A 25,760-nucleotide genomic window follows, 5' to 3' on the forward strand; every position below is an offset into this window, starting at 1 on the left:
CACGAGAAAATAGGGAAAACTACGCAAAACACCATCTTAATGTCTAAGTAATTCACCTCTGCAAGAAATCCTAGGAGACATGTCCTTCCAACGATAGTGTATCCCATGGCAGTTTTAGGGGGCTTCTGGAGTCATTTCCAGTAAGGGAATAGGGGAAGGAAGAACAAGGGGGTTAAGGAAGGAACCTGTGTCTCTTGGACTTACTACCCGCGGTTACCACAGGGGCTACACCTTTAAACCGTTTGGAGCGCGGAAATGACGGGACCGAGCGAGAACCCGTCCAGGGACTTCCTCGAGTAGTCCTTCAAGTAGTCGACTGGCTAGACCATGTACCTGCCCTCAGGATTTGGCCCACTGCCATGTTTTTCTCAAAAGCGAATGAAGTACCTAGACCCCTAATGTCGTGGGGGCTGGGCTTTCCTGGAAGGGGGACCCCTGCACTACTATAGGCCCTGACGATCACCTGTCGTAGCCAGAAGGAGATTGTATTCTTGGAGACTGGTTTCTTCACTAGTCCCGAGGCGATGAACAGACTCTTGATCTCGGGTCGAAGCCTGGCTGTCCTCTCTAAGTACTTCCATACTGCCCTGACAGGGCACAGCAGCAAGTCCCTTGGGTTGTTCGAACGAGGGATTGCCGGCACTGAGAACCCTTCAAACTTGGGATCCCAAACGGCTGGATTCTGAGTCTTGGCCACGAAAGATGGTATGAACCTGAAGGTAGCTTCACGCCAGCCCTTCGAGTGTGACACCTCGTACGACAGCCCGTGAATCTCCCCTACCCATTTTGCTGATGCCAGAGCTAACAGAAAAACTGTCTTGAGGGTGTGAGTTCCTTGTCCAAGATGTCCTTTAGGGGTTCGAAGGGAGGTTCTGACAGCATCTTCAGGACTCTGGCCACATCCCACTGGGGCACCCTAATGGCTTGAGGGGGGCACGATTGTTCGAAACTCCTGATGAGCATCGAGATATGTCTGGAGGCACCCAGGTCGATGCCCTTCAGGAGGAAGACTTGGCCCAGGGCAGCCCGGACTCCTTTGATGGCTGGGATGGACATGCTTACCTCGTCCCTGAGATAGACCAGGAAGTCCGGCATCTCTGGAATGGAGGCCCTCAATGGTTTGATGTTCCTCGAGATGCACCACTTTGTGAAGGTAGCCCATTTAGCCCATTTTGCCTGGTATACTGCGGCTGACGAACGCCTCAGGTACACTGACATCCTTGATGCCGTTCTCGACGATTATCCTTCCTTCCTCAGAAGATGCTCGATAACCTCCACGAGTGAAGGCAGAGGGAACCGAGGGTTTTCGTGGAACCTTTGAAAGTGCGGTTGCCGGAGAAGGTCTGGTCTGTCTGAAAGGAGCCAAGGTGGAAGGCACGCCAGTTCCTTTAGATCTGCGAACCACTCTCTCTCCGGCCACCAGGGCGCTACCAAAGTCATCCACAGGTTTTACGCTCGCCTCACCCTGTTGAGGACTTGCCTGAGCATCCCAAAGGGAGGGAAGGCGTAAATGTCAAGGTTGTCCCAAGGGTGCTGGAAGGCATCCTCGAACGCTGCCTCTGGATCTGGCACAGGAGAAAAAAACATGGGGAGCTGCGCGTTCAGTCTCGTTGCGAAGAGGTCTAACACTGGCGAGCCCCATTTCTGAATGAGGGTCTTGGCCACTTCCGGGTGCAAGGACCACTCGGACCCTACCACTTGACCCATTCTGCTGAGGCCATCGGCCAGGACGTTTCTTTTCCCTGGAATGAATCTTGCTGAGATCTTGATCTGTTCCACTTCGGCCCATTCCAGCAATTCCATCATGAGGTCACACAGCTCCTTCGATTTTAGTTTTCCTTGCTTCTTTATGTAGGCCACCACCGTGGCGTTGTCACACATCAATGCCACGGTGTTTCCCCGGAGCCGATGGACGAACTCTAGGCACGCTCTTCGCACTGCCATCATTTCTAGCACGTTTATGTGCAGGTTCTTCTCTTCGTCCGTCCAACTTCCTCTTGCTGTCTTGTCGAGGAGATGGGCACCCCACCCCTCCTTGGATGTGTCCGTGAACAGAAGCATCTCCGGAGGGTCGGCTGCGAAGGGCATTCCCTTGAGGGTGTTCAATCTGGCGAGCCACCACTCTAGGACTTCCTTCGTCTCCGGGAACACCGGGACCACCTTGTGGGGGAAGTCTCTCTGGTTCCATATCTCCTTCAGGTTCCATTGTACTCCCCTGCGTTTGAGCCTCCCCTGGGGGACTAGCTTCTCTAACGACACGAGGTGGCCTATCAGTCTTTGCCAGTCCTTGGCTCTCCTGGGCTGGTCCGACAGGAAGGGCCGGAGGATCTGGTCCAAGTTGTCCAGTCTCTCCGTGCAAGGGAAAGCTCTCGCCAACCGGGAGTCCAGGACCATTCCGAGGTAGTTCATCCTGGTGGAGGGTATCAGTTGGGACTTCTCCAGGTTGATGATGATACCCAGGACGTTGCAGAACCGCAGGAGTTTCGCGCCTTGCTCCCTCAGTACTTCCCCTGAGGCTGAAAGCAACAACCAGTCATCCAGGTAACGAATCAGGCGGATGCCCTGTTCGTGTGCCTAGGCTGAGACTGTTGCAAAGACCCTCGTGAAGACCTGAGGGGCTGTGGACAGACCGAAGCAGAGGGTCTTGAACTGCAATGCTTGGGTACCCAATTTTACCCTTAGGTACTTCATGCTGGAGGGGTGAACAGGGATTTGGAAGTAAGCGTCCTTGAGGTCTATGGACATCATGAAGTCCCCCTCCCTCAAGGCCGCTAGGACCGACTTCGGAGTGTCCATCTTGAAGTCGGTCTTGCACACGAACCTGTTGAGGGCTGAGAAGTCTATGACTGGTCTCCAGCCCCCTGTCGCTTTCTCCACCAGGAAGAGTCTGCTGTAGAACCCTGGACCCGGGTTCTTGACTGGTTCTATTGCCCCTTTCGCCTGCACCGCAGAGACCTCTTCTTGTAGGGCCATCCTTCTCAAGGGGTCTTTGGGTGCCAACCACTCTGCCTGCCAATCTGGCAGGAAGGGCAACCTGTACCCTTCTTTCAGAACTGCTACGGTCCACGGATCTGCTTCGTGGTCTCGCCATGCTTGCCAAGGATGTTTGAGGCATCCCCCCACCTGAGGCTTCGGCAGGAGTAGGGGGCCTCTCTCCCTACCTTCTTCAAGAGGCGTGGCCTGAACGACCTCTTCTGGCGGCCGAATAAGAAGGCTTGAAGGTTGACTGCGCAGCAGGTGTTCCTCTACGGGGGGGGCTGCGAGGGCTGAGGCCAGGCCGTAGTAGGGGCGTCTCTATATTTTAAGAACAGTAACATTTAAATAAATATTTCCTATATTAACTCTGAAAACTTTAACAAAACAAGAGGAAGAGAAATGAGATAGAATTGTGTGCCTGAGTGTACCCTCAAGCAAGAGAACTCTAATCCAAGACAGTGGAAGACCATGGCACAGAGGATATGGCACCACTCAAGACTAGAGAACAGTGGTTTGATTTTGGAGTGCCCTTCTCCTAGAAGAGCTGCTTACCATATCTAAAGAGTATCTTCTACCCTTACCAAGAGGAAAGTGGCCAATGAACAATTACAATGCAGTAGTTAACCCCTTGGGTGAAGAAGAATTGTTTGGTAATCTCAGTGTTGTCAGGTGCATATGAACAGAGGAGAATATGTAAAGAATAGGTCAGACTATTCGGTGTATGTGCAGGCATAGGGAAAGTGAACCGTAACTAGAGAGTAGAACTGTCTGGCCAGGCAAAGGACTTCATAACTCTACAGCGGTAGTATTTCAACGGGTGGCTGGTGCGCTGGCCAACCTACTACCTACAGCAATAAAGCAAATAAACATGGAACTGTAGGTTATTATAGAGTGAGTGAGCATATACTGTACAGTCATACCTCCCGACACAAAAGAATCTGCTCACGAAATGTTCACGCTGCGAAACAAGATGCAAAGAATTTTACAACTCGCATCCCGAAAAATATTTTGTGCAACGAAAGGAGGTACAGTACGAGAGCCCGACTGCCTCAAAACACTGATTTTAAAATTTGCCGGCCGCCAACCCATAAACTCGCCACCATCCTCCTACGCTCCCATTGGTTATCTCCCTACTCAGATGCTAGTTACTGACATAAGATCCTACTCTCCTATTGGTCAGCATCTACTGTACTTTATCCCATCATGCATCTACGCATTGGCCTTCCTCTTCAATTTCGTTTCGGCAGCGGTATTGTACGCATTGACTTTGTGTTTGTGATTTCCCTTACGTGACTACTGTACTGCAATATTAAATTACTTTAGTAGCATAATAGCATTCAGCGCCGATGAAATTGTCGTTCTGTCGACACAAGGGCGCAAAGGCACAACTGGTGACGCAAGTGCCTAGCACTGGTAAAAAGTTAATTGAATCTTGCGATATGAAATGTCATCTTCACAAATGTAATATGAGTTTGCTTAAGAGTGCTTATATTAGCAAGAGGAAGGATATAAAGATCCATACTACTAACTCAGTCTTCTGTTTTACAATCTAGATGTCTAAAAGAGTAACTAAGAATGCTGGAATGCAAGGGATTAGTAGCAGAAATATCTAAAGTAATAAGTAATTAAAGAATTTTGCGGCTCTACGAGAAGATCCCTACTCTGTAAGGCTCAGTAATCATTCAGAACCCTTAATGACTGAAACACTATGTGACTACAGCCACTACAATGAAGTCAGGTTAGTACTTATCTGCTTCAAGAGAAGACACGATGGCTTTCTGAGAATAACAAAGGAAGTTAATTAATTTAATAGCTTTTAAAGCTCATCACTAACAAAACTCGGAGCATCTGGGGTATCAAATCATCATCGACTTTACAATAAACAAATATCTTAGTGTTATAGGGAATTCCCATTAAATCATGATATACTTTCTCCTTGGGCGTCACGAGAATCAGTCCTTTTGTTTAGAATGTAGAAACTTTACAGCTGTGCAGTTTGAAGTCTCCAATTCCAGAAGCACTTGAAATTTAAATACACTTTCCCTGAGAGGATCAGTGAGAAATCGTACTCTTCACAACAGTTGTTTAAAACAGTACTATTCCTGTCCTAACAAATACTGTATAGCAATGAAGATAACTTAAAACACAAAAAACACTTTCCAGTGTTGTCCAATGTGTTTGTGGGCCGGCAACATCTGACATTTTTGATGGTCACATATCCAACTTCGTGACCAATCCTACATTGCCACCGTTTGGAAGGTATATAGGTGTTCACATCACTATGCCCTGTGGTAAGGGTGTAATAATGCTAATACCCTATGTCCTACGTGTCAAAGAAAGTGACTAAAAGGACAGCTGCTGCCTTGTAGTCATGCTTTAGCAAAAGGCTTGGCCCACTGCCAATAACTGTAAAACTGCTGCCTTGCAGCAATAACTGTGGTTGATAACTGCAAGGCATGCAATCGTACAAACACTCTGCCAAATGTAAGAATGTAGGGATAACGGTGGTAAAGAAGAAAATACGTCTTCATATCCCCAATACGACATAAAAAACTGAATAACATGAAACTGCTGGCACTGCTTGTCATTAACTCCTAGTGTGTTTCATTGCTTTACTAGGGGCATGCATCTTTAGAAAATAAAGAAAATAGGAAAATCTTTAATCAATTTTGGAGGTAAACGTCGATAAGCCAAGCTTCTGGAGAAAAACCAATATGAGCTCAGGGAGGTGTTCGTAGATATGACAAACTTATAACAGAGTTTGTATTTTTCCTAACATACAAACCCGAATTCTTTACTATAGGAGATATTCTAGCGCGAGCTGGAAAATACGGCAGAAAAACCTTAACAATGTCGTTAACGACCAGGCCGGTAGTTATTCACCTGTTAGCGGTGGTGGACTGCCGGTCGGTAGCTACTGTTTACCTTCAATCGGATTCTAGCTAGGACTATTCTAGGGGCGGTGACGGAGGGAAAATTTGTGTAAAGAATTCGGGTTTGTATGTTAGGAAAAATACAAACTCTGTTATAAGTTTGTCATTTGTTCCTACACTTGATACAAACCCTCATTCTTTACTATAGGAGACTTAGTCTTGAGGCTAGGGTGGCCAAGGAGTTCCCTATTCCTAGGGAAGATAGTCCTCAGACTAGACTCTTTTGAAGAAAAAATCTCCCGTTAATCTTCTTTCTTTGTAGATCCCCATAATCTTAGCAAAACTGAAAGTTTGTAGCTTCGTGGAAACAAATGTTTAAGGATGAAGAGGGTCAGGAACATTTGACTCGGACCCTTTCATACTTAGGATTCCCCCGACCTTGAAAAGGGGAGACCTCGTGACTACGAGTATAACTTATACCCTGTGACAGGAATCGGATGAGTTTCATACCTTATTTCCCTTGGCGAGTCCAGCTGAAACTGGCTACAGACTAGGATACCCAGATGGGAGGGAGAAGGAAACAAAGAAGATAGAAGGATGTTCTTCTAAAACTTAGTGTAACACAGAATCCTCAACCAATGGCTACTGTCCCTGAAAGGGCGTAAGGTAGCTACAGCACCTGTTGACCTGCCACAATAGGCCCTATAGAAAAGGTGTCTAGAGACCTAAGTGTCACATCGCTCAAATAGTGTGGTGAATGTAGATTGGCGTTTCCAGACCCCAGCTCTTAAGACTTGGGAGACTGAAAAATTTCTCTTAAACACCAGTGAGGCAGCCACTCCCCTAACTTGATGGGCTTTTGGTTGTGCTGCCTCTGGGTCTCCGTGAATGGCTCTTGCAATAACTTTCTTGAGCTAGAAAGAGATGGTGTTGCGAGAGATTCTCTTCTTTACCTTGTTAGTACTGAGGAAGAGATGACGGAGGCGTGGTCTGAAAGGTCTGGTGCGCTTCGGGTATTTCCTTAGCGCCTTGACTGGGCACAGTAACAATTGGTCTGTATCCTGTGTTACCTTATTGAGGCTGGAAAATTGAAATTCTCGAAACCTCTCTTCGGCCGATGAAGGATTCTGAGTTTTGGCCACAAAGCCTGGCACGAAGTTGAGAGAGACTTCCCCCCCACCTAGAATGGGTGACGTCGTAAGACAGACCATGTAGTTCACTGACCCTTTTGGCTAAGGCCAGAGCTACTAGGAAGACGGTCTTAAGGGTCAGAGGTCCTATTTGAGGCCTCATAGGATGGACCCTTCAAGGAACGTAAGACCAGGGACACGTCCCAAGGTGGTGGTCTAATCTCAACTGGGGGGCAAGATCTCTCAAACTCCTCGAATCAACAAGGTGATATCTTCTGAGGTGGAAAGGTCAACCTCTCTCAGTCTACAGATGAGGCTCAAGGCTGAAAGATAGCCCTTAATTGCCGAGACTGAGAGGAGCTTTTCCTCCCTGAGGTACAAAAGGAAGTCTGCCACTAAAGGAAGAGAGGGATCGACTAGAGACACGCCTCGCCCTCTACACCAAGCTGCAAACACTCTCCATCTTGCTTGGTAGAGGTTTGTGGAAGATTGGCTCAGCCACCTTCTCTGAAAAGCCTCTGCGTCTGAGGAGTGACTGGACAGCCTCCAGGCATGAAGCTCCAGAAAGGGAATTCTCCCGTGGGGGACACCATTGTGTGGCTGCGTCAGCAGAAGCGGTTCTGGAGGAAGAAAGAAAGAAGGTCTGCTTACCATTCTCTGCTTGGCCATGCCGGAGCTATTAGGGTTAGCTTGCAGTTCCGGGAGGTCCTGAGTTTGTTGATCACCCTTCCGAGCAGGCAAAAGAGTGGAAAGGCCTATGCATCCAGGTTGTCCCAAGACTATTGAAGGGCGCCCTGGATCGCTGCCTAATGATCTAGAACTGGGGACCCGTAGCGGGGAAGTTTCGTATTCAGAGAAGTGGCGAACAGGTCTACTGTGAGGAAACCCCACAAAGCTATTACTTCCTTCGCTACTTGAGGATCCAAAGACCATTCGCCACTCAACACTTGGTGACGCCTGCTTAGTTGATACGCCACGATGTTTCTCCAACCCGGAATAAATCTGGATATGAGAGAAATGTTGTGACCTTTCACCCACTGGGAAATCTGTTCAGCTAGCAGACAGAAGTCTCTTGCCCGAGTACCCCCTTGTTTCTTGATGTACGAGATGGCTGTGTTCGCTCATCAGCTCCACCTCTCGTCTTTGTAGATCTTCTACAAAGTATCTTAGGCCTTTCCAGGCTGCTAACAATTCCAGGTGATTTATATGGAGAGTTTGTTCTATCGGAGACCAGACTCCTGATGCTAACTTCGGGCCTAGGTGGGAACCCCAGCCCCGTAGCGATGCATCCGAAAAGTTTTAACTTTGGATTTGGGCTTTGGAGGGGAATGCCTGTTTGGGTATTCTCTCTGGTTGACCACCACTGAAGATCTTGTATCACCTGAGCTGGAACCTTCACTGACAAGAATGGGGAATCAATCTTTTGGGACCAATGGGTCTTCAGATGCCACTGGAGACCTCTTATTCTTGATCTTCCACCTGGAACTAGTTTTTCCAGGGAGGAAAGATGGCCTGGAAGACTCTGCCACAACTTGGCTGGAGGAGGCAGTAGAGACAAGAGTTGGGCAATGGATTGTTTCAGTCTCAGAAGTCTGTCTTCCAAAGGGAACACCCTCCCTACCTGGGTGTTGATGGACATACCCAGATAGTTCATGACTTGGATTGGAATCAAACAAGACTTCTCTATGTTTACAAGGATCCCCAGATCCTTGCAAAGGTCGAGAAGCCTTCTCAAGTGATCCAGAGCTTGTTCCCTGGACGAGGCCAGGAGTAGCCAATCGTCTAGATACCTTAGCAGTCGTATCTCGTGCTTGTGTGCCCACGAGGAAACGAGCTCGAAAACCCTTGTAAACACCTGTTGGGCAGACGAGAGGCCAAAGCATAGAACCTTGAACTTGAAGCTTCGACCTTGAACCAGAAAGCGCAGGAATTTCCGAGATGAGCGATGGATCGGTACTTGGAAATATGCGTCTTCTAAGTCCACAGATGTCATAAAGTCTCCTGGATGCACTGCTTGGATCACGGAGGCTGCCGTCTCCATTTTTAATGGAGTCAGCTTCACAAACTGATTCAAGGTAGAGAGACCGATTACTGGTCTCCAACCCCACGAGGCTTTCTCTACCAGAAAGAGGAGACTGAAAAACCCCGGGAAGGTGTTGAGGACTTGTTGGATGGCGCCCTTTAGAAGCATGCTCTGGATCTCCTGAGCTAGGGGTTGCTGTTTCCCGAGATTCCAAGGGACCTGGGAGGATGAGATCGGAGGAGGAATTAGAGAAGGAGGAGAGCCTATGAAGGGGATGCGGTACACCCAATGAAGCACCTTGATGGTCCATTGCATGGCCCCCATAGCTTTCCACCTCCTCCAATTCCACTGCAGGCACCCCCCCTACGCACTGGAAGGGGGGAGCCACACCCTATTTCTGTCTAGTGTTCCTCCCTCTGCCTTTAGCCTTGGGAGGAGCCGATTTTCCTCTGCCCATAGGTTTGGCTACAAAAGAGGGGCGACTGAGGCTCTTGGCTGGGAGTGGAGCCACGGTTGTGGTCTTAGGTTGTGGAGTTGGCTGCTGTTGCATTGTGCGAAAGGAGGCAGCCTCTTGCATCGTGGTGTCCTGCGTCTCTTTCCTCAAAGTATCTAAGGTAAACTGCTTGTTTAGAAAAGAGGAGAGGTTGTAGAAGGTCCGAGTTACTCAAATCTGATCTCTCGGCCTTACCGATGCTCCTATGAAGTCTGGAAACTACTGATTCCCTCCTTTTGAGGAACCAATTGCCCCACATGGTCGCTGTTGTAGCAGTTAGGAAGTCCATTGTCTTGGCCCCAGCAGCTAGGACTTCCTGTAGGGACTGCATGGAGTTTTGGTTTGACAGGTCCTTGTGACTCGCTAGGTAGCCAGCTGTACCAGACCACGTGTCAAACCAAGATAAAGCCTCCAGAAGGGACATTGAAGCCACTTCCATTGCCGAGGCTTCTGTGGCTGTGAAAGAGACTGAAAGAGAAGAGTGTCTCTCCGAGGAGCAGCCAGGTGTGAGCCTTGCCGTGAGGGATCCAGGGTCAGAGGAGAAGGGTTGGCGTCTCTGACCTTGTAAAAGTGCTTCTGCCTCGTAAACGGGAATTGTAAAAGTTTATAGGATCCCTGGGACTTCAAGGAACCCGTTTCTCCCGAGACCGCCTGCGAGACCTTCCTCAGACGGCCTACAGTGTGAACAGTCCAGGGAAGTTCAATTCTGGTCTTAGGGTTCAGTGGAGGACGACATAGTCTTTCTAAAGCTGGAGTGTCAGTATGTCGAGGAGACAGATGTAGATCGCAGAGGCCTGAGATATTACACATATTCTTAGAGCCTTCAAATAGGAGGACTCTAAGTCCTTTGGTGGTTGCTCTTCCGAGGAATCCTCAGGCTGCACTAATTCCTTGCGAGTTATTACAGGAGGAAGGAAGGGCGATAAAAGTCAGAGTGTCTGGAGGTAACGGCGAAGTAGGAGACCACAATGCCGTTATTACAGGGGAAAGCTGAGCGCTGGATAATGGCACCACGAGCGCCTGACCTAGCGTGGAAGTAGACGGTCTAGGAGAAGGTGACTGAATTATCGGTACTGTCTTAGTAGAATTTGTAGGGATTCCTCTCTTTGAAGGGTCTGAAGAACGAGGTGGAAGAGGTTGAATTGATCGGAGATCTGGCCTTTTCCCTCTGCTCTCAACAGAAGAGACGAAGGGTTGTACCCCTGCGTCTTCTTTCGAGGTTCTCGTAAGGCTCGTATTCCGTAACTCATTAGGGAGCAAGGGAACCGGAGTTGTCCTGTCTGAAACACGAAGGCGAGGTGATTGACCCCGCGGGAGTATGACTGGAGACTTGCGCGATCGAGAAGTTGAAGGGCGAGAGCGTTCTCTCTCTGATGACACGTAGCGAAGGTGAGGAGAAGTGCTCTTTCTCCCTTTCCTAGAGCGATCGGAGAGCCTCAAACTAATATGTGAAGGAGAGGGATCGAGGGCAGGGCACACTTTGCCCTTGGCCGCGCTCCTGGCGCGATTAGATGAAAAATCGTGGGAAGAGCGTCTCTTAAGGGAGTGCTTATTACGCTTTGGAGAGCTCTCGTGACGAAGAGACCAAACGTAACGTAGCGCTCTTTTTCTTGAAGTGCCTAGAGCGCTTTGATGATCTCTCGCGAGAGGAAAACGATAGCGTGGCAGAACGATGACGAGAGGAAGCTCTCTTCTTAGGTTTGTGACGAGACCACTTATAGTCTCGCAGCAAGACATGTCGTTAAGAGACATTAGGCGAGGAAGAGCGAGAACAATGATGTCTCTTCCTATGTCGCCTGTCTCTCCGGCGAGAACATCTGGGCGAAGGAGAGCGAGCTCTCATTTTCCTCTTCTCTCTCTCCCTCCAGGCCTCCGAAGAGGGCGAGGAGGAGGAGGAGGAGGAGGAGGAGGTACTGCGATGTTGTGATTTTGTAGAAGCGCAAACGGAGTGCGAAGTAGACGGTGCAGGAGCTGAAGTTATTATATCCACTGAAACTTCCGCAGGCGCCAACTGAGTTGAAGGGAGGTAGGCGAGGTCTGGAACTCCTGAGGGTTCCAAAACAGAAGGGACATGAGAGAATACCTTGCCCACGAGGAACTGGTTCCAAACTTCCTCCGAAGGAGAACCAGGAAGTCCAAGGGAAGGCCATACCGCTCGTACATGATCTGGAATGGAAGCGGTAACAGTCATTCCCGTTGGCGGAAAATATTGCCCGACTGGGGGAGGCAACGTGATCTGCCTGACCAAGAGGAATGGGGGTTAAATCAATGGTGTCACTCTTCCTCGACTTCCCTCCGGAGGAGGAAGGCAAGGAAGAGTCTGAAGGGAGAGATTGAGAGGCCGATGAGGAGGCCCGAGACTCCTTACCTTTTGACGGCGAACCTGGAAGTAACAAGTCCCTCTTGGATTTCTTCTTCTTCCTCTTCTCGAACTTTTCCCACAGAGGGCGACCACTCTCTACATACTTAGCAGGGGCAACCTTCAGAACACCTATGACCTCTGCATGTAGGGCATAGGGAAGGAGGATCCGCCTACGGCGGTGACATAAAGGTGCCACAGGATTTCGGGGGAACCCCAGGACACTTCCTCATAATAGAGGACATCACATCTAACCAAGAAAAAAGAAAGAGAATTAATAAAAAAACACAATAAAGAAAGGCTAGTCTGCCAGTCAAACAAAAGCAGGAGCAGCAGTGTTACCACTGCAACGGCTAGAATTTGATTGAAGGTAAACAGTAGCTACCAACCGGCAGTCCCCCACCGCTAACAGGTGGATAACTATCGGCCTGGTCGTTATCAACCTTGTTAAGGTTTTCTGCCGTATTTTCCAGTTCGCGCTAGAATATCTCCTATAGTAAAGAATGAGGGTTTGTATCAAGTATAGGAAAAAATAATAACTATACACACAAACATGTAGCATATACTGCATAATGGAACTATCATTGCAATGAATGATGGTTTATGTCAAAGAAAGCTTTATGGTTAAGATTGTATGAAAAAACAATATTTTTTTTACATATTTTTTATAGCCCTCAAGTTACCGCCCCCAAAAGAAGTGCCTTAATCTGTTATCATTTCTTTTAACAGGTACTGACAGCAGGACCCTACACCCAGTAGGGAGACAAGTTTAAGATAGAAGAATAAGTATATAGGAAAGATGAAGTTGTCAAGAGACAAGTTACTCAAGACCTGTTTTGTTATAACTTCTTCCAATATAGGAGCTAATGAAACTAAATTATTCTTATTACTGACCTAGGTTGTACCATCATAGTGTAATTGTTTTCATATATTGACAGTGTCCATGGATAGTGTTTCACATACTTGTCCTCAGAAACAAGTGAACATAAAGTGGCATAGAAAAGTTTTCAGCAGCAGCCAAACTTTCAAGTGTCATCAATGTACAAACCCAGCTGACTGTTCATGCAGATAATGAACCACAGTATTGTGGGGTTCTCCTTTAACCTTGAAGATTTTCCTGTCATAAGCCTGGAACTTTCTCTGGATAATATCTACATGGAACAGAAAGGCTCTGTCTGGATGTTAACAATTGGAAAATTTGCATCACGAACCAGATAGGGCTTCATCCTGAAAAAGGGCTCATAGTGATATATTTTTTTGTGAGTGACTGACAATGAGTGTAGCAGCCGGAGTTGGCTGCTGAAAACATTTTGTGTCGGGACGCTTAGTGTAGCAGTAGCGTTGTTTGTTGAGATAGTTGGACCACCCAGGCAATACATACAGTGGCATTTTTTATGTACTATAACCTGTAGATGTTTGTAGCATAGCATTAGGAACTTGCTATAGTGTATTTGATATGCTATTTAGCCATCCCCTCAGGGTGTAACACTGATTGAATTTTTTTTTCTCTTTCTCTCAGGAATGATATAAACTTTTTATTCCCTTTTCAAATAATTATTTTTCTTGTTTTTATGGAGACAGCATTTCATTCCAGTACCTTACACCATAGTGTCCCCTTCTCAGCCACCCATTATATGTTTAGTATTATTTGTTTCCTTTATAAAATCTAACCTGAGATTCAAGCTATTCATGTATACTGCTCATTTTCCCAGAAGTGAATCAGTGGTCATGCTACCTGTTTATTCAGCAAGCTCAAGGCAGGATAAATAATAGGGAAGTAAGGTTCTATCGGGGTCTGCTTGCCCAGTAAAAAATCAAGGGGTGGTGCCCATTGACATGTTCTCTTGACCTGTTATTCAGATTTTTGGTTTTCCACCGTTTTACTTTTCTTGTATAGTGAACGTTGGAGTGTGGTCAGTATTCGGACACTAGGCAGTTCGGGTGCTACCTCTGGTCACATTCCGCAAACCACTACAACATGAACTAATGCATGTATGCCTAGCGAACAACATGTTTACATCAGAAATGCTGAATCGAAACTAATATTATATAAGGAAAAAAATAATAAACTAACACGACCATTTTCATGCTGCATTAGAGCCAGATTTAATGTGATCTTAGAAAACTGAAAATTCTTTATTAAAACAAAGCTAGCTACCAAAATAGCAGAGCCTACATTAACACTATCACATAGTACTGCAATTATTATTATTATTATTACTAGCTAAGCTACAGCCCTATTTATAAAAGCAGAATGCTATAAGCCCATGGGCTCCAACAGGAAAAAATAGCCCAGTGAGGAAAGGAAATAAGTAAATAAACAAACTACAAGAGAAGTAATGAATAATTAAAATAAAACACTTCAAAAACAGTAACATTAAAATAGATCTTTCATACATAAACTACAAAAAGATATTCAAGTCAGCCTGTTCAGCTTAAAAACATTTGCTGTATGTTTGAACTTGAGTCAATAACTACTTCAGAACCTAATTAACTGACCCACTCTTAAATTTGCAAGGTGTGGTGAAACTCTGTAAATCTTTAACAAAACATAGAATTGAGAAACAATGCATCCTACTTGACCATCAATGACAATGGAAAGATGATTTCCCCGGCACAAACAAATGCCTGGGTAAGCATTATTTTCAGCATCAGTAATGGTTCTCAGTAGGTGGCATCTTGTCAGTTAGCAGATGAACTCAGTACTGAAGACACAGTGATGGGTTCGATAGCCTGAACACATAGTTCTCCTTTATACACACCGAGTCCGTGCATTACACATTGATATACTGGCCTTAGGGCAGGGAAGACAATATTTCATTGGTATATTATTATATTAGATTCCCTGTTCTAGCCTTCACCGAAAAGTCCATGGGGAACACATTATCTAACCCGATAATATGTAGGCTGAGAATAATGTACAAATTATAAAATGAAGGGTTCATCCTGAAACCTAGGAGGTCTCCATAGAAAAGTAACACATAATTAGATCCTACCGGCTACGATGCGAATAGCCCTTGCTGCTCCCACTATAACCATTACGTGGAGAGCCACTTCTAGATCTATGACGGCGTGGTGTGCGCGAGCGTGACCTGAAACAGAATGACAAATGAAGTCTCATTATTTAGAGTTAGCAACAGAGGTAATGTAAAAATACAGCTGATGGCAGTAATTATCTACTACACATTGGTAAAAAAGTTCTAGTGGGTGAGGCAAATATACCTGTTTTGTTTGTATTAATAGTACTGTAGTGTGGGACATGTATTACCTAAAAGAATCTTAGCCTCCCTGATATCTCCTGTTCCACTTGCCAATATGAGTTGCTACATTTGATGTAGTTAGCCTACATTTCAACTGCTGCTAAATACTGTGATCATCTTCATTCCAATCTATATCATTGGTACATAACAACCTCTTCATTCTTCACATTCCTTTCTTTTTCTAATCTTGAATCGACCTTTTCTTTCTTGGATTAGAAGTCTTCTTTCTCTGATAAAAGTAAGTTTTAAATCAAACACCTGATACAATTAAAATTTCAGAAGATTCAAAATGATATATTAACAGGAATATCTAAATTGACAAAGCCTCAAGTCTACACTTATACTTTAAAATTCCAAAGATTGTTTTAAGAAATTGCCAACTTACTTTACAAGGATTTAATCCAAATTTTCCAGTACCATAGGTGATGTTTTACAACAACAAAGAATAATTCAAAGAGCTTAAGATGGAAATGAAAGAAATCAATTATCAAATAAATATATTCTTAATAAACGAAATCAGTCACCCACACAATACCTAATTTTCAACAATAAACTGGTAAAAGAAACTAAAAACTGCAGTGTATCATACTTCAAATTACAGTGAAATAATACCCGGCCCTACATCATTAAATGGTTCCAGGAAAAGTGCCATAAGTCTATTTTCAACTGTTCAGAACATTCCTCCAATAAAGTGATACCTGACGGTAATATCACTCGTAGAGATACGATACAGTAGGAAGCTGCCAAAGGGACCTTCCATCAGGACGACATGGCTATCTCACCCAAAAATAGATTTTTCCTACGTCAAAATCCATTTTATGCTCCCTTAAAAAGACATAATAGATGACTAAGTACTTGCAACCTAGTACAATTTAATAAAATTTACATGTTGAAGTATGTACTACAGTAATATTAATACATGTACAATGTTCACTTCACCTTCAACTTGGCATCTCTTCTGTTTACTGAAACACAGCAGGTAGATACCATTATTCGAGCTAGGCATAAGGCGTGTACAATGTTTATCACTTTTTTCTCCATTTTCATATCTCTTGATCATGTTAATTTACCTTGCATCATTAAAGTGATGCTTAGATTCACTAAGTTTACTTGGGGGTGACTAAACTCAAGAAAAATTTCCGCAATTCAAAAAGGATAACTTCAATGTGTATAAACAAAACAGAACAGAACAGTTGTAAACATCTAACTATGTATGCAGGTGGTAGGGTTTCTGGCCAGAGACCCCATTAGGCCTAAGATGTTCAAGATTCGTTGCTGTGAATTTAAATTTTACCATATGAGATATTTTGGTTTATTTTCATTTGATCTTTAAAAGTCCCAGATTAAGCATATCATACTACTAACAACCATTCATGAATTAATAGTTTGATTTGAAGTAACAATGCTAAAGGTACTTCAATCAGAATGCATGCGTGAACCTATACTGTACTGTACGCCTTTGAGAAGGATTGTAATGGCGTTGTCAGACTTAGCGCATGTTTTCCTTTAAAATCATATTTTTTGTTTATGCTATGTATACTACTGTACTACTCTCATACTGAATGGGTGCATAGTATTCTCAAATTTAATAACACAACTCTGGTTTTAAAGCCCTTTTTCATTATTGTGCACTGGAGAGACCGATGGAAGGTCAACCGATGTAAAGTCACAAAGTAATTCAATAGGGATTATTAAGTAAAATATTTAAAGGTGAGCAACGTACAATCAGAAATAAGGTGAAACACTGTCAAGGGAGGTTTTACAGTATTGTACAACATGTCCTTAAAATAAAGACAATGAAGGACCAATTTCCCACATGTAAATAATATAGCCAGAGTAAGCCTTTGGTGATCCATGTATAAAAACCTATTCCTTTTTACCATGCTTAACATCTACATAGCACATATTAGCAGAGCGCAGAGGACAAAGTTTCTATCGTAAAAAAAATGATATTTTAATTATAAAATAAATTTTTGAATATACTTACCCGGTGAATATATAATAGCTGCTGCTCCAGCGGCTCGACAGAAAACACACACAAAAACTCGCGAGCGATTGCTATGAAGGTTGCGGGTGTGCCCACCAGCGCCAACTATCGGCCAGATACCGCATATACATGTAAACAGACCCAATTTTTTCTCATCCCGCTGGGTCTCTATCGGGGAGGAAGGGGGGGCCTTTAATTTATATATTCACCGGGTAAGTATATTCAAAAATTTATTTTATAATTAAACTATCATTTTTAAATATTTAACTTAGCCGGTGAATATATAATAGCTGATTCACACCCATGCTGGTGGGTAGAGACCAGAGTTAATTAAGTTTACAGCGTATATGCTTAGAGTTTTTGACAGTTATATCATAACAAAACCCAAATATATATAGGTACCTGGTAAGGAAGTTGACTTAGACGATTACTCTGCCTTATTAGTCTGTCTTCCTCACGAAGCCCAGCGATCCTCTTAGGATGCTGAAAGATTCCCAGGAGCTGAAGTATTAAGGGCTGCAACCCATACAACAGGACCTCATCAAACCCCTAATCTGGGCGCTCTCAAGAAATGACTTTGACCACCCGCCAAATCAACCAGGATGCGAAAGGCTTCTTAGCCTTCCGTACAACCCAAAAAACAATATTAAAAACATTTCAAGAGACAGATTAAAAAGGATATTGGAATTAGGGTAATGTAGTGGTAGAACCCTCACCCACTACTGCACTCGCTGCAACGAATGGACCCAGTGTGTAGCAGTCCTCGTAAAGAGTCTGGACATCTTTTAAGTAAAGTGACGCGAACACTGACTTGCTTCTCCAAAAAGTCGCGTCCACAATACTTTACAGAGATTTATTTTGCTTGAAGGCCACGGAGGTTGCTATAGCTCTAACTTCGTGCGTCTTAACCTTAAGCAAACATTGGTCTTTCTCATTCAAGTGAGAATGAGCTTCTCGTATTAAAAATCTGATAAAATATGACAAAGCATTCTTTGACATAGGCAATGATGGTTTCTTAACTGAGCACCATAATGCCTCAGATTTACCTCGTAATGACTTAGTACGAGCTAAATAGAACTTAAGAGCTCTAACAGGACATAATACTCTTTCCAGTTCGTTGCCTACAATCTCTGATAAGCAAGGAATATCAAAAGATTTAGGCCAAGGACGAGAAGGCAGTTCATTTTTGGCCAGGAAACCAAGTTGAAGTGAACAAGTGGCTTTTTCTGTAGAAAAGCCGATGTTCTTACTGAAGGCATGAAGTTCACTGACCCTTTTAGCCGAAGCCAAGCACACTAGGAAAAGTGTCTTGAGGGTGAGATCCTTCAGGGAGGCTGAATGTAATGGCTCAAACCTGTCTGACATGAGGAACCTTAGGACCACGTCTAAGTTCCATCCAGGAGTTGCCAAACGACGTTCCTTAGAGGTCTCGAAAGACTTAAGGAGATCTTGGAGATCTTTATTGTTGGAAAGATCTAAGCCTCTATGTCAAAAGACCGAAGCCAACATGCTCCTGTAGCCCTTAATCGCGGGAGCTGAAAGGGAGCGAACCTTTCTCAGATGTAAAAGAAAATCTGCGATTTGGGCTACAAAGGTACTGGACGAGGACACATATGCTGACTTGCACCAGTCTCGAAAGACTTCCCACTTCGACTGGTATACTCTAATGGTAGAAGCTCTCCTAGCTCTTGCAATCGCACTGGCTGCTTCCTTCGAAAAGCCTCGAGATCTTGAGAGTCTTTCGATAGTCTGAAGGAAGTCAGACGAAGAGCGGGGAGGCTTTGATGGACATTCTTTACGTGGGGCTGACGTAACAGATCTACTCTTAGAGGAAGACTTCTTGGAAAGTCTACCAGCCATTGAAGTACCTCGGTGAACCACTCTCTCGCGGGCCAGAGGGTAGCAACCAACGTCAACCTTGTCCCTTCGTGAGAGGCGAACTTCTGCAGTACCTTGTTGACTATCTTGAATGGTGGGAATGCATATAAGTCCAGAAGAGACCAATCCAGTAGAAACGCGTCTATGTGGATTGCTTCCGTATCTAGGACTGGAGAGCAATAGATTGGTAACCTTTTGGTCAACAAGGAGGCAAAGAGGTCTATGGTGGGTTGACCCCAAGTAGCCCAAAGACTCTTGCCCACGTCCTTGTGGAGGGTCCATTCCGTGGGTATCACCTGACCCCTCCGACTGAGACAGTCTGCCAAGGCGTTCAAGTCCCCCTGGATGAATCTCGTCAACAGGGAGATGCCTCGATTTCTTGACCATAAGAGAAGGTCCCTTGCGATCTCGAGCAGCGTGAAGGAGTGTGTGCCTCCTTGCTTGGAGATGTACGCCAAAGCTGTGGTGTTGTCTGAGTTGACCTCTACCACTTAGTTTCGAAGAAGCTTTCGAATATCATCAAGGCCAAGTGGACTGCTAATAGCTCCTTGCCGTTGATGTGCATGCTCTTCTGACTTGAGGTCCACAGACCCGAGCATTCCCGACCGTCCAGGGTCGCACCCCAACCCAAATCCGACACGTCTGAGAACAACACGTGGTTTGGGTTCTTGACTGCTAGGGATAGTCCCTCTCTCAGACTGATATTGCTGTCCCACCATTTCAGGCATGCCTTTACTGGTTCGGAGACTGGGAATGATACCGTCTCTAACGTCTTGTCCTAGTTCCATTGAGAGGCTAGATGGAACCGGAGAGGCAGAAGGTGTAGTCTCCCTAGTGAGACAAACTGCTCCAGGGATGAGAGAGTCCCTACGAGACTGTTCCAACTCCTGACTGAGCAAACGATTTCTTTTCAGCATTAGTTGGACTTCGAGCAGGGCTTGTTCTATTCGGTGGCAGACGGAAAAGCCCGAAAAAACTGGACCGCGAATCTCCATCCCCAAATATAGAATAATCTGGGATGGGATCTGTTGGGACTTTTAGGTTGACCAAAAGTCCCAACTCCCTGGCCAGACTCAACGTCCAATGTAGATCCTGCAGACAGCGAAGACTGGACGATGCTCTGAGAGGCCAGTCGTCCAAGTACAGGGAGGCTCGGATCCCCGATAGATGGAGGGATTTTGCCACATTCCTCATGAGCCTCGTAAACACGAGAGGAGCAGGACTGAGGCCAAAGCACAGGGCTCGAAACTGGTACCCCACATTCCTGTAAACAAACCTCAGAAACGGTTGGGAATCCGGGTGTATAGGAATGTGGAAGTATGCCTCCTGAAGGTCGAGAGAGACCATCCAGTCGCCTTCCATTAATGCTGTCAAGACAGCCTGGTAGACTTCATCGTGAAGTTTGTCTTGACAATGAACACATTGAGCGCACTTGCCTCTTACGTACTCCTGCAGTGAACGTGGCTGCCAGATCATTGGAGCCATCCCTGAGGGACTTGTTCCTGCATAGAACGTGGCTGTCAGATCATTGGAGCCATCCCTGAAAGCCTTGTTTATGCATGACATAATTGTACAGCAAAACTTCAAACGCTCGAAAAAACTCCTAACAGGAGATGGTCTAGCTCTGAAGTCGACCATAAAATCTTGGAGCGTCTCATGGCCAGGCGCCAGGGAGAGTCTATGAGGTTTGAGAAGTCTATCTGGGCAGAGGCAGGAACTCCCAAGCCGAGAACTTCTCCCGAGTCATATCAGACTCTCGCTCTATAAGCCAGCTTAAAAGTAGGGAAAGCAAAGGCTGTCTCCCCCAAACTCCTCCTGGTGATAAACCAGTCGCCTAGCAAACGTAAAGCTCTCTTAGAAGAGCGAGAGAGCACTATCTTATAAAACAACGGCTTCGAAGTAGCTAGGCCTAGTGTAAACTCTGATGTTTAGGCGAACGAGGAGCAGCAGTTACAAAAAGATCCGGACAAAGATCCTTAAAAATCAGCATGATTTATTTAAAGTCCATAGAGGGCTGAGCAGCTTTAGGCTCCTCTCCGTCTGACAGAGTCCTCAAGGGAATATCAGTAGGAGGGGGAAAAGCAACTTCCTCATCTGAAGGAACCTTGTCCGACAATAGCCGAGTCTCAAGCAAGGGAGAGACCTGCCGTGGTGGCAATGCTTGACAAGCAGAGTCCACACGCAAAGGAGCAACAGTAGCAGTCAAGGATGCTATGTCATGTAACTGCTTAAAGGACTGACCAGCAACAACCAACAGGTGAGGGAGGATGCTCGACGTCAACTCGAGACTGCCTTGACTGCCTAGACTGAGCAGTCAAAACAACTCTTGACTGCGGTGCTTGACGCTCAACGTCAAAACAAGTCAACTTCGCTGGTTGGCGAACGTCCTGAACGTCAACAAGAGCATGCGGGAGCGGCTGAACGTCCACAAGCGGCTGAAAGTCAACACTGGACTGCATCGAGTGAGGTTCTACAAAACGTGACTGACGTGACTTTGTAACGTCAACGTCAACAGGACGAGCAAAGGTTCGTTGGGGCGGCTGACGGCCAGGATCTTGATCAGCTAAGCGGCGAGGATCATCGTGAACCTGCTCAGCAGAATAGTCCTCCATAAGAGAGGCAAGCTTATTCTGCATGTCTTGCCGTACAACCCATTTAGGATCAACGGGAATGGTTGCGGTAAGAGACGAGGGTAACGTCTGTGACTGCAAAACCTTGCCTACAAAAAGACTCTCGGAGCCTGTGTTACGCTTTTGTTTAGGCGGCGAGCAGTCTTCCGATGACTGCATAGGGTCAGAGCTGTCCTAATAGTTAAAACCAGGACGATGGACCTGTCCTGAAAGGACTGACTTTCGCTTAAAGGGCCTCGAAACCTTGTTCCACGGTTTCTTATGCGAAAAGCCTTCGGATGACGAGGAGAAAATCGTCTCTCTCGTCTTATGGTAGGGGCGATCTTGGTGAGATACGCCTGATACCATAGAGGGAACGTCTGTTCGCTGATCAAGGCCTCTCGAACCCATAAGTCGTACGACATTACTTCTCCCCTGGGCTTGGGAGCTTGCAAGAGGTCTCGGACTAGGCGAACGACAGGCACGAACAGACGAACCCTCGGTCGCAACACTGATAACACTTTGCGCAATATCACTTTATCACTACGATTTTCTGTTTTGCACTTATTTCACTGAAATCGAATTTTTTAACAATTCACATTAGGTATGAATAAAACTGATTTCTACCTGAAGAAACGCATTTCTACCCTCATCAAAAGGTTATAATTGCGAAATCAGTCGTATAATGTAAGCACATTAATACAAGCAAAAAACAGTAAACATATTTTAAGATAAAAAGATCAGTGGCTGGGAAGGAGACTAAACACTAGTTCATTCAAAACTACGTTTTCAATCTCTCACCGTACAGTGCCTTGGGACGAGAATAAAAACTAAAAACGTTTTATCCTTTCTCCCCGTACAGAGACTAGGGACGAGAGTAAAAAAGCTGACTCGAGAACAACGTTACTCGCTTGGGACGAGAATAAAGATCGGAACGTTCTCTCTCCTCTCTCTCTCTCCGTCTCTATCTCTCTCTCTCTCTCTCTCTCTCTCTCTTGATTTCGCACCGAAGAGAAGAGCCCACTTACCTTTCGTCAATAAACAGGTTATTTGACCAAAGGAAAAAACTGAAAGGTTTTTCAATTAAAAAGTTCCTTTAAAATAGTATTTAAAACATTTAAGCTTTGAAAGAAGAATGAACAAAACGTCAGAATCGATTTACTCTTTCTGCAAAGTGAAACCGTGATACTCTCTCTCTCTATCGTAACGATAGAGCGCAAACTGCGTAGCATAAATAAACTAAACATTAGTTCATCTTTGAAACAGTACGAAGACTATTCAAAGAAAATCTTACATAAAATATTTACTAAAAAATATTCATTTAATAAGTTTTAAATCATTTGCTCTGTAAAAGTTATTTATGACTGAAAGGGCTCAACGTTGTTTAACTTCGGTTTCCAAGTTAGGACCGCCTACTCTCAGGAAAGGTCGCATATAAACAAATCATTAAAATTTATCTTGATGTTTATTATAAATGGAAAGCTAATCGAAGAGGCCTAATAAAGGCGGTTGAGATATAAAATATATAGAGGAAAATCTATAATTAATTTATAACGTGATAAGATAATTGCTAAAAGCCTAAAACACACTTCCGTACTAAGGGAAGGGTCGGCCATTTAAAAGTCAAAGAAAGTCCAAAAAACAATCCAAAGTCATCAAAAATTAAATCTATCCAAAAACGAGTTCAAGATTTAAGTTGAAGATAAAACACCTGCACTGCGAAAGCTCAAACCAAAAGGAAGTACTTCACCAAATATGTTGAGAAAACTCCAGGTTATACAGCGAGTATTGATACGTCTTGTCGTTAAGGCCGACAGAGAAAAAATTGGGTCTGTTTACATGTATGTGCGGTATCTGGCCGATAGTTGGCGCTGGTGGGCACACCCGCAACCTTCATAGCGATCGCTCGCGAGTTTTTGTGTGTGTTTTCTGTCGAGCCGCTGGAGCAGCAGCTATTATATATTCACCGGCTAAGTTAAATATTTAAAATTGGGTAATTCAAAATCATGACTGTTACCCAAGTAACCTGCCTTTTCTTATTACATGATTGGCAATCTAAAGCAGTAATGAATATCCTGAAATAACAATAAAAATCATACATAAGTAGCAAGTTAGAACTAGGGCTAATACCTTTGCTTAAATACAGAAAATGTAACCAAAACAATCAATTTCAGTAGTAGTCAAGCATTGGAGAATGAAGTATCAGTCATGTGTCTTAGGACATTCAAGATCATAGTTCTAACCTCAATACATGTTTTTTGGCAACAAATATGTAGAAAGTTAAAATTATGTAGAGTTCCTTTTTCTGAATACAGATAATGAGATGAAAATATTAAATATCAGTGGTAGTAAAGTACTGGAAAATTTTTAGATGCAGGGAATGTGATTTAAGGGCTACAAAAACACATGAAATTGTTCCCTGGGTCAAGGTGGACTTCATGACAGTTGGTTAAGGCCCGAAGTTGCCAAGAACATTGTGGTAATATATGTTCAATGTAGTTTTACATTTATACTCTCATGTACGTTGTTTCTCTGCTTGCATTTACCAGCTTATTATGTTGCTATTTGTGTGTCTTCGTGCATATTATTGCTTGTGGATGTCCCTGTGTTGTCTGGCCCTTACTTTGATGTATTTGTTTGTTATTGTGCATGTAAAGTAGTACGTGTTGTAATAGTGGCTGTTTCTATTGTTTCAGGAGGTGACTCCCGTTTTTGTGTGCAATAAAACCTATAACCTATGACAGGTTTTTATTTTCACAACAATTTATTGCACACAAAATAAAAAATTTGAGAGGCCATGGAATGGTTCCTACGTCCAGAACGCTTCGAGGCTGACCCGGATTCTACCACCGCTGCTAAGGAGTGGACGCACTGGCTGAGGACATTCAACAACTTCTACCAAGCAGTACAGAAGACATCTCCCAGTGCAGACAAACTAATCCTACTCACCAACTACGTTGCTCCTCGAGTGTACGACTACATAGCAGACTGTGACACTTATGTTAAGGCTGAGAAAGCACTGACATCACTGTATGTAAAACCTAGAAATGAGGTATTTGCTAGGCATGTCCTGGCCACACGTAGGCAGGGGTCTGGCGAGTCTCTAGACCAGTTTCTCCAAGCTCTGAAGCTCCTAGCAAAAGACTGTCAGTTCAAAGCAGTGTCAGCAGAGCAGGCGTGTGATAACTATGTTAGAGATGCATTCATCAATGGACTCTCTTCTGGTGCCATTCGTCAAAGACTACTCGAAAATATAACTCTTAACTTGCAAACTGCTTATGAACAGGCACGCACTTTAGAGATGGCTCAGAAACATTCTGCTTCTTATACTACTGTTGAGCCAATTACTGCTGCTGTACCTCAGCCACAAAGTCAGTCAGGTGATTCAGAGTTTTTAGAAAGTAGTGATGAAACTGCTCATCTTGCCGCCACTACTGGCGCCAATCAGTGTTTTTTCTGTGGATTGAAACGGCACCCTCGGTTCAAATGTCCTGCTAGGGAAGCTTTATGTCTAAAGTGTAAGAAACAAGGACATTATGCAAAAGTGTGTAGGTCAGGGAAACCGATAGGGGATACCTCTGCTGGTAAAACTAAATATTCGGCAGCAACACTGGCTACTGTGTCTGGGGCTGTGCCTAGTAGTCTTAGTAAATCTTTGAGTTGTTTGAAAGTTAATGGTCTCCCTGTTAATGCACTTATTGATACAGGAAGCTCGGAAAATTTTGTGAGTCAGAAGATTGCTAAAGAAAACAACCTAATCATACTTCCTGACGACGGGCACGTCTCCATGGCTGATGCGTCTCTCTCGTCCAAAGTCTTAGGTCTTTGTTGTGTTGATGTGGAGCTGCAAGGACAAATTTATCCTAGTGTAAAACTCAAAGTACTGCCAGCCCTGTGTAGCGATGTAATTTTGGGGCATGAATTCTTGAAGAATCATTCTGCTCTAGAAATGGATTTTGGAGGAGCACGCCCACCACTCAAGATATGTGGGCTGGCAGCAGTGAAGTTGGTTGCGCCCGCACTCTTCAGCAATCTGACAGCAGACTGCAGACCCATTGCTGCAAAGTCGAGACATTACTCTCAGGCTGATAAGGAATTTGTCAAAACTGAAATTGGTAGAATGCTACAAGAAGGAATAATAAGACCCAGCCAGTCTCCATGGAGGGCCCAGG

At 44.8% G+C, this 25,760-nt stretch overlaps 1 protein-coding gene across 2 annotated transcripts in view; it reads right to left on the reverse strand.

The window, feature by feature from the left end:
- Positions 1-25,760, reverse strand: part of tra2 (transformer 2) — a 196,518-nt gene that overhangs the window by 55,851 nt on the left and 114,907 nt on the right. For both annotated transcript variants that reach the window (XM_068368485.1, XM_068368486.1), the window contains exon 3: positions 14,851-14,946. In XM_068368485.1, the coding sequence (XP_068224586.1) occupies positions 14,851-14,946 (96 nt within the window). The remainder of the gene's footprint in view (positions 1-14,850; positions 14,947-25,760) is intronic.

This window comes from Palaemon carinicauda, unplaced genomic scaffold (assembly GCF_036898095.1).
Source record: "Palaemon carinicauda isolate YSFRI2023 unplaced genomic scaffold, ASM3689809v2 scaffold22, whole genome shotgun sequence".
Taxonomy (NCBI): Eukaryota; Metazoa; Arthropoda; class Malacostraca; order Decapoda; family Palaemonidae; genus Palaemon; species Palaemon carinicauda.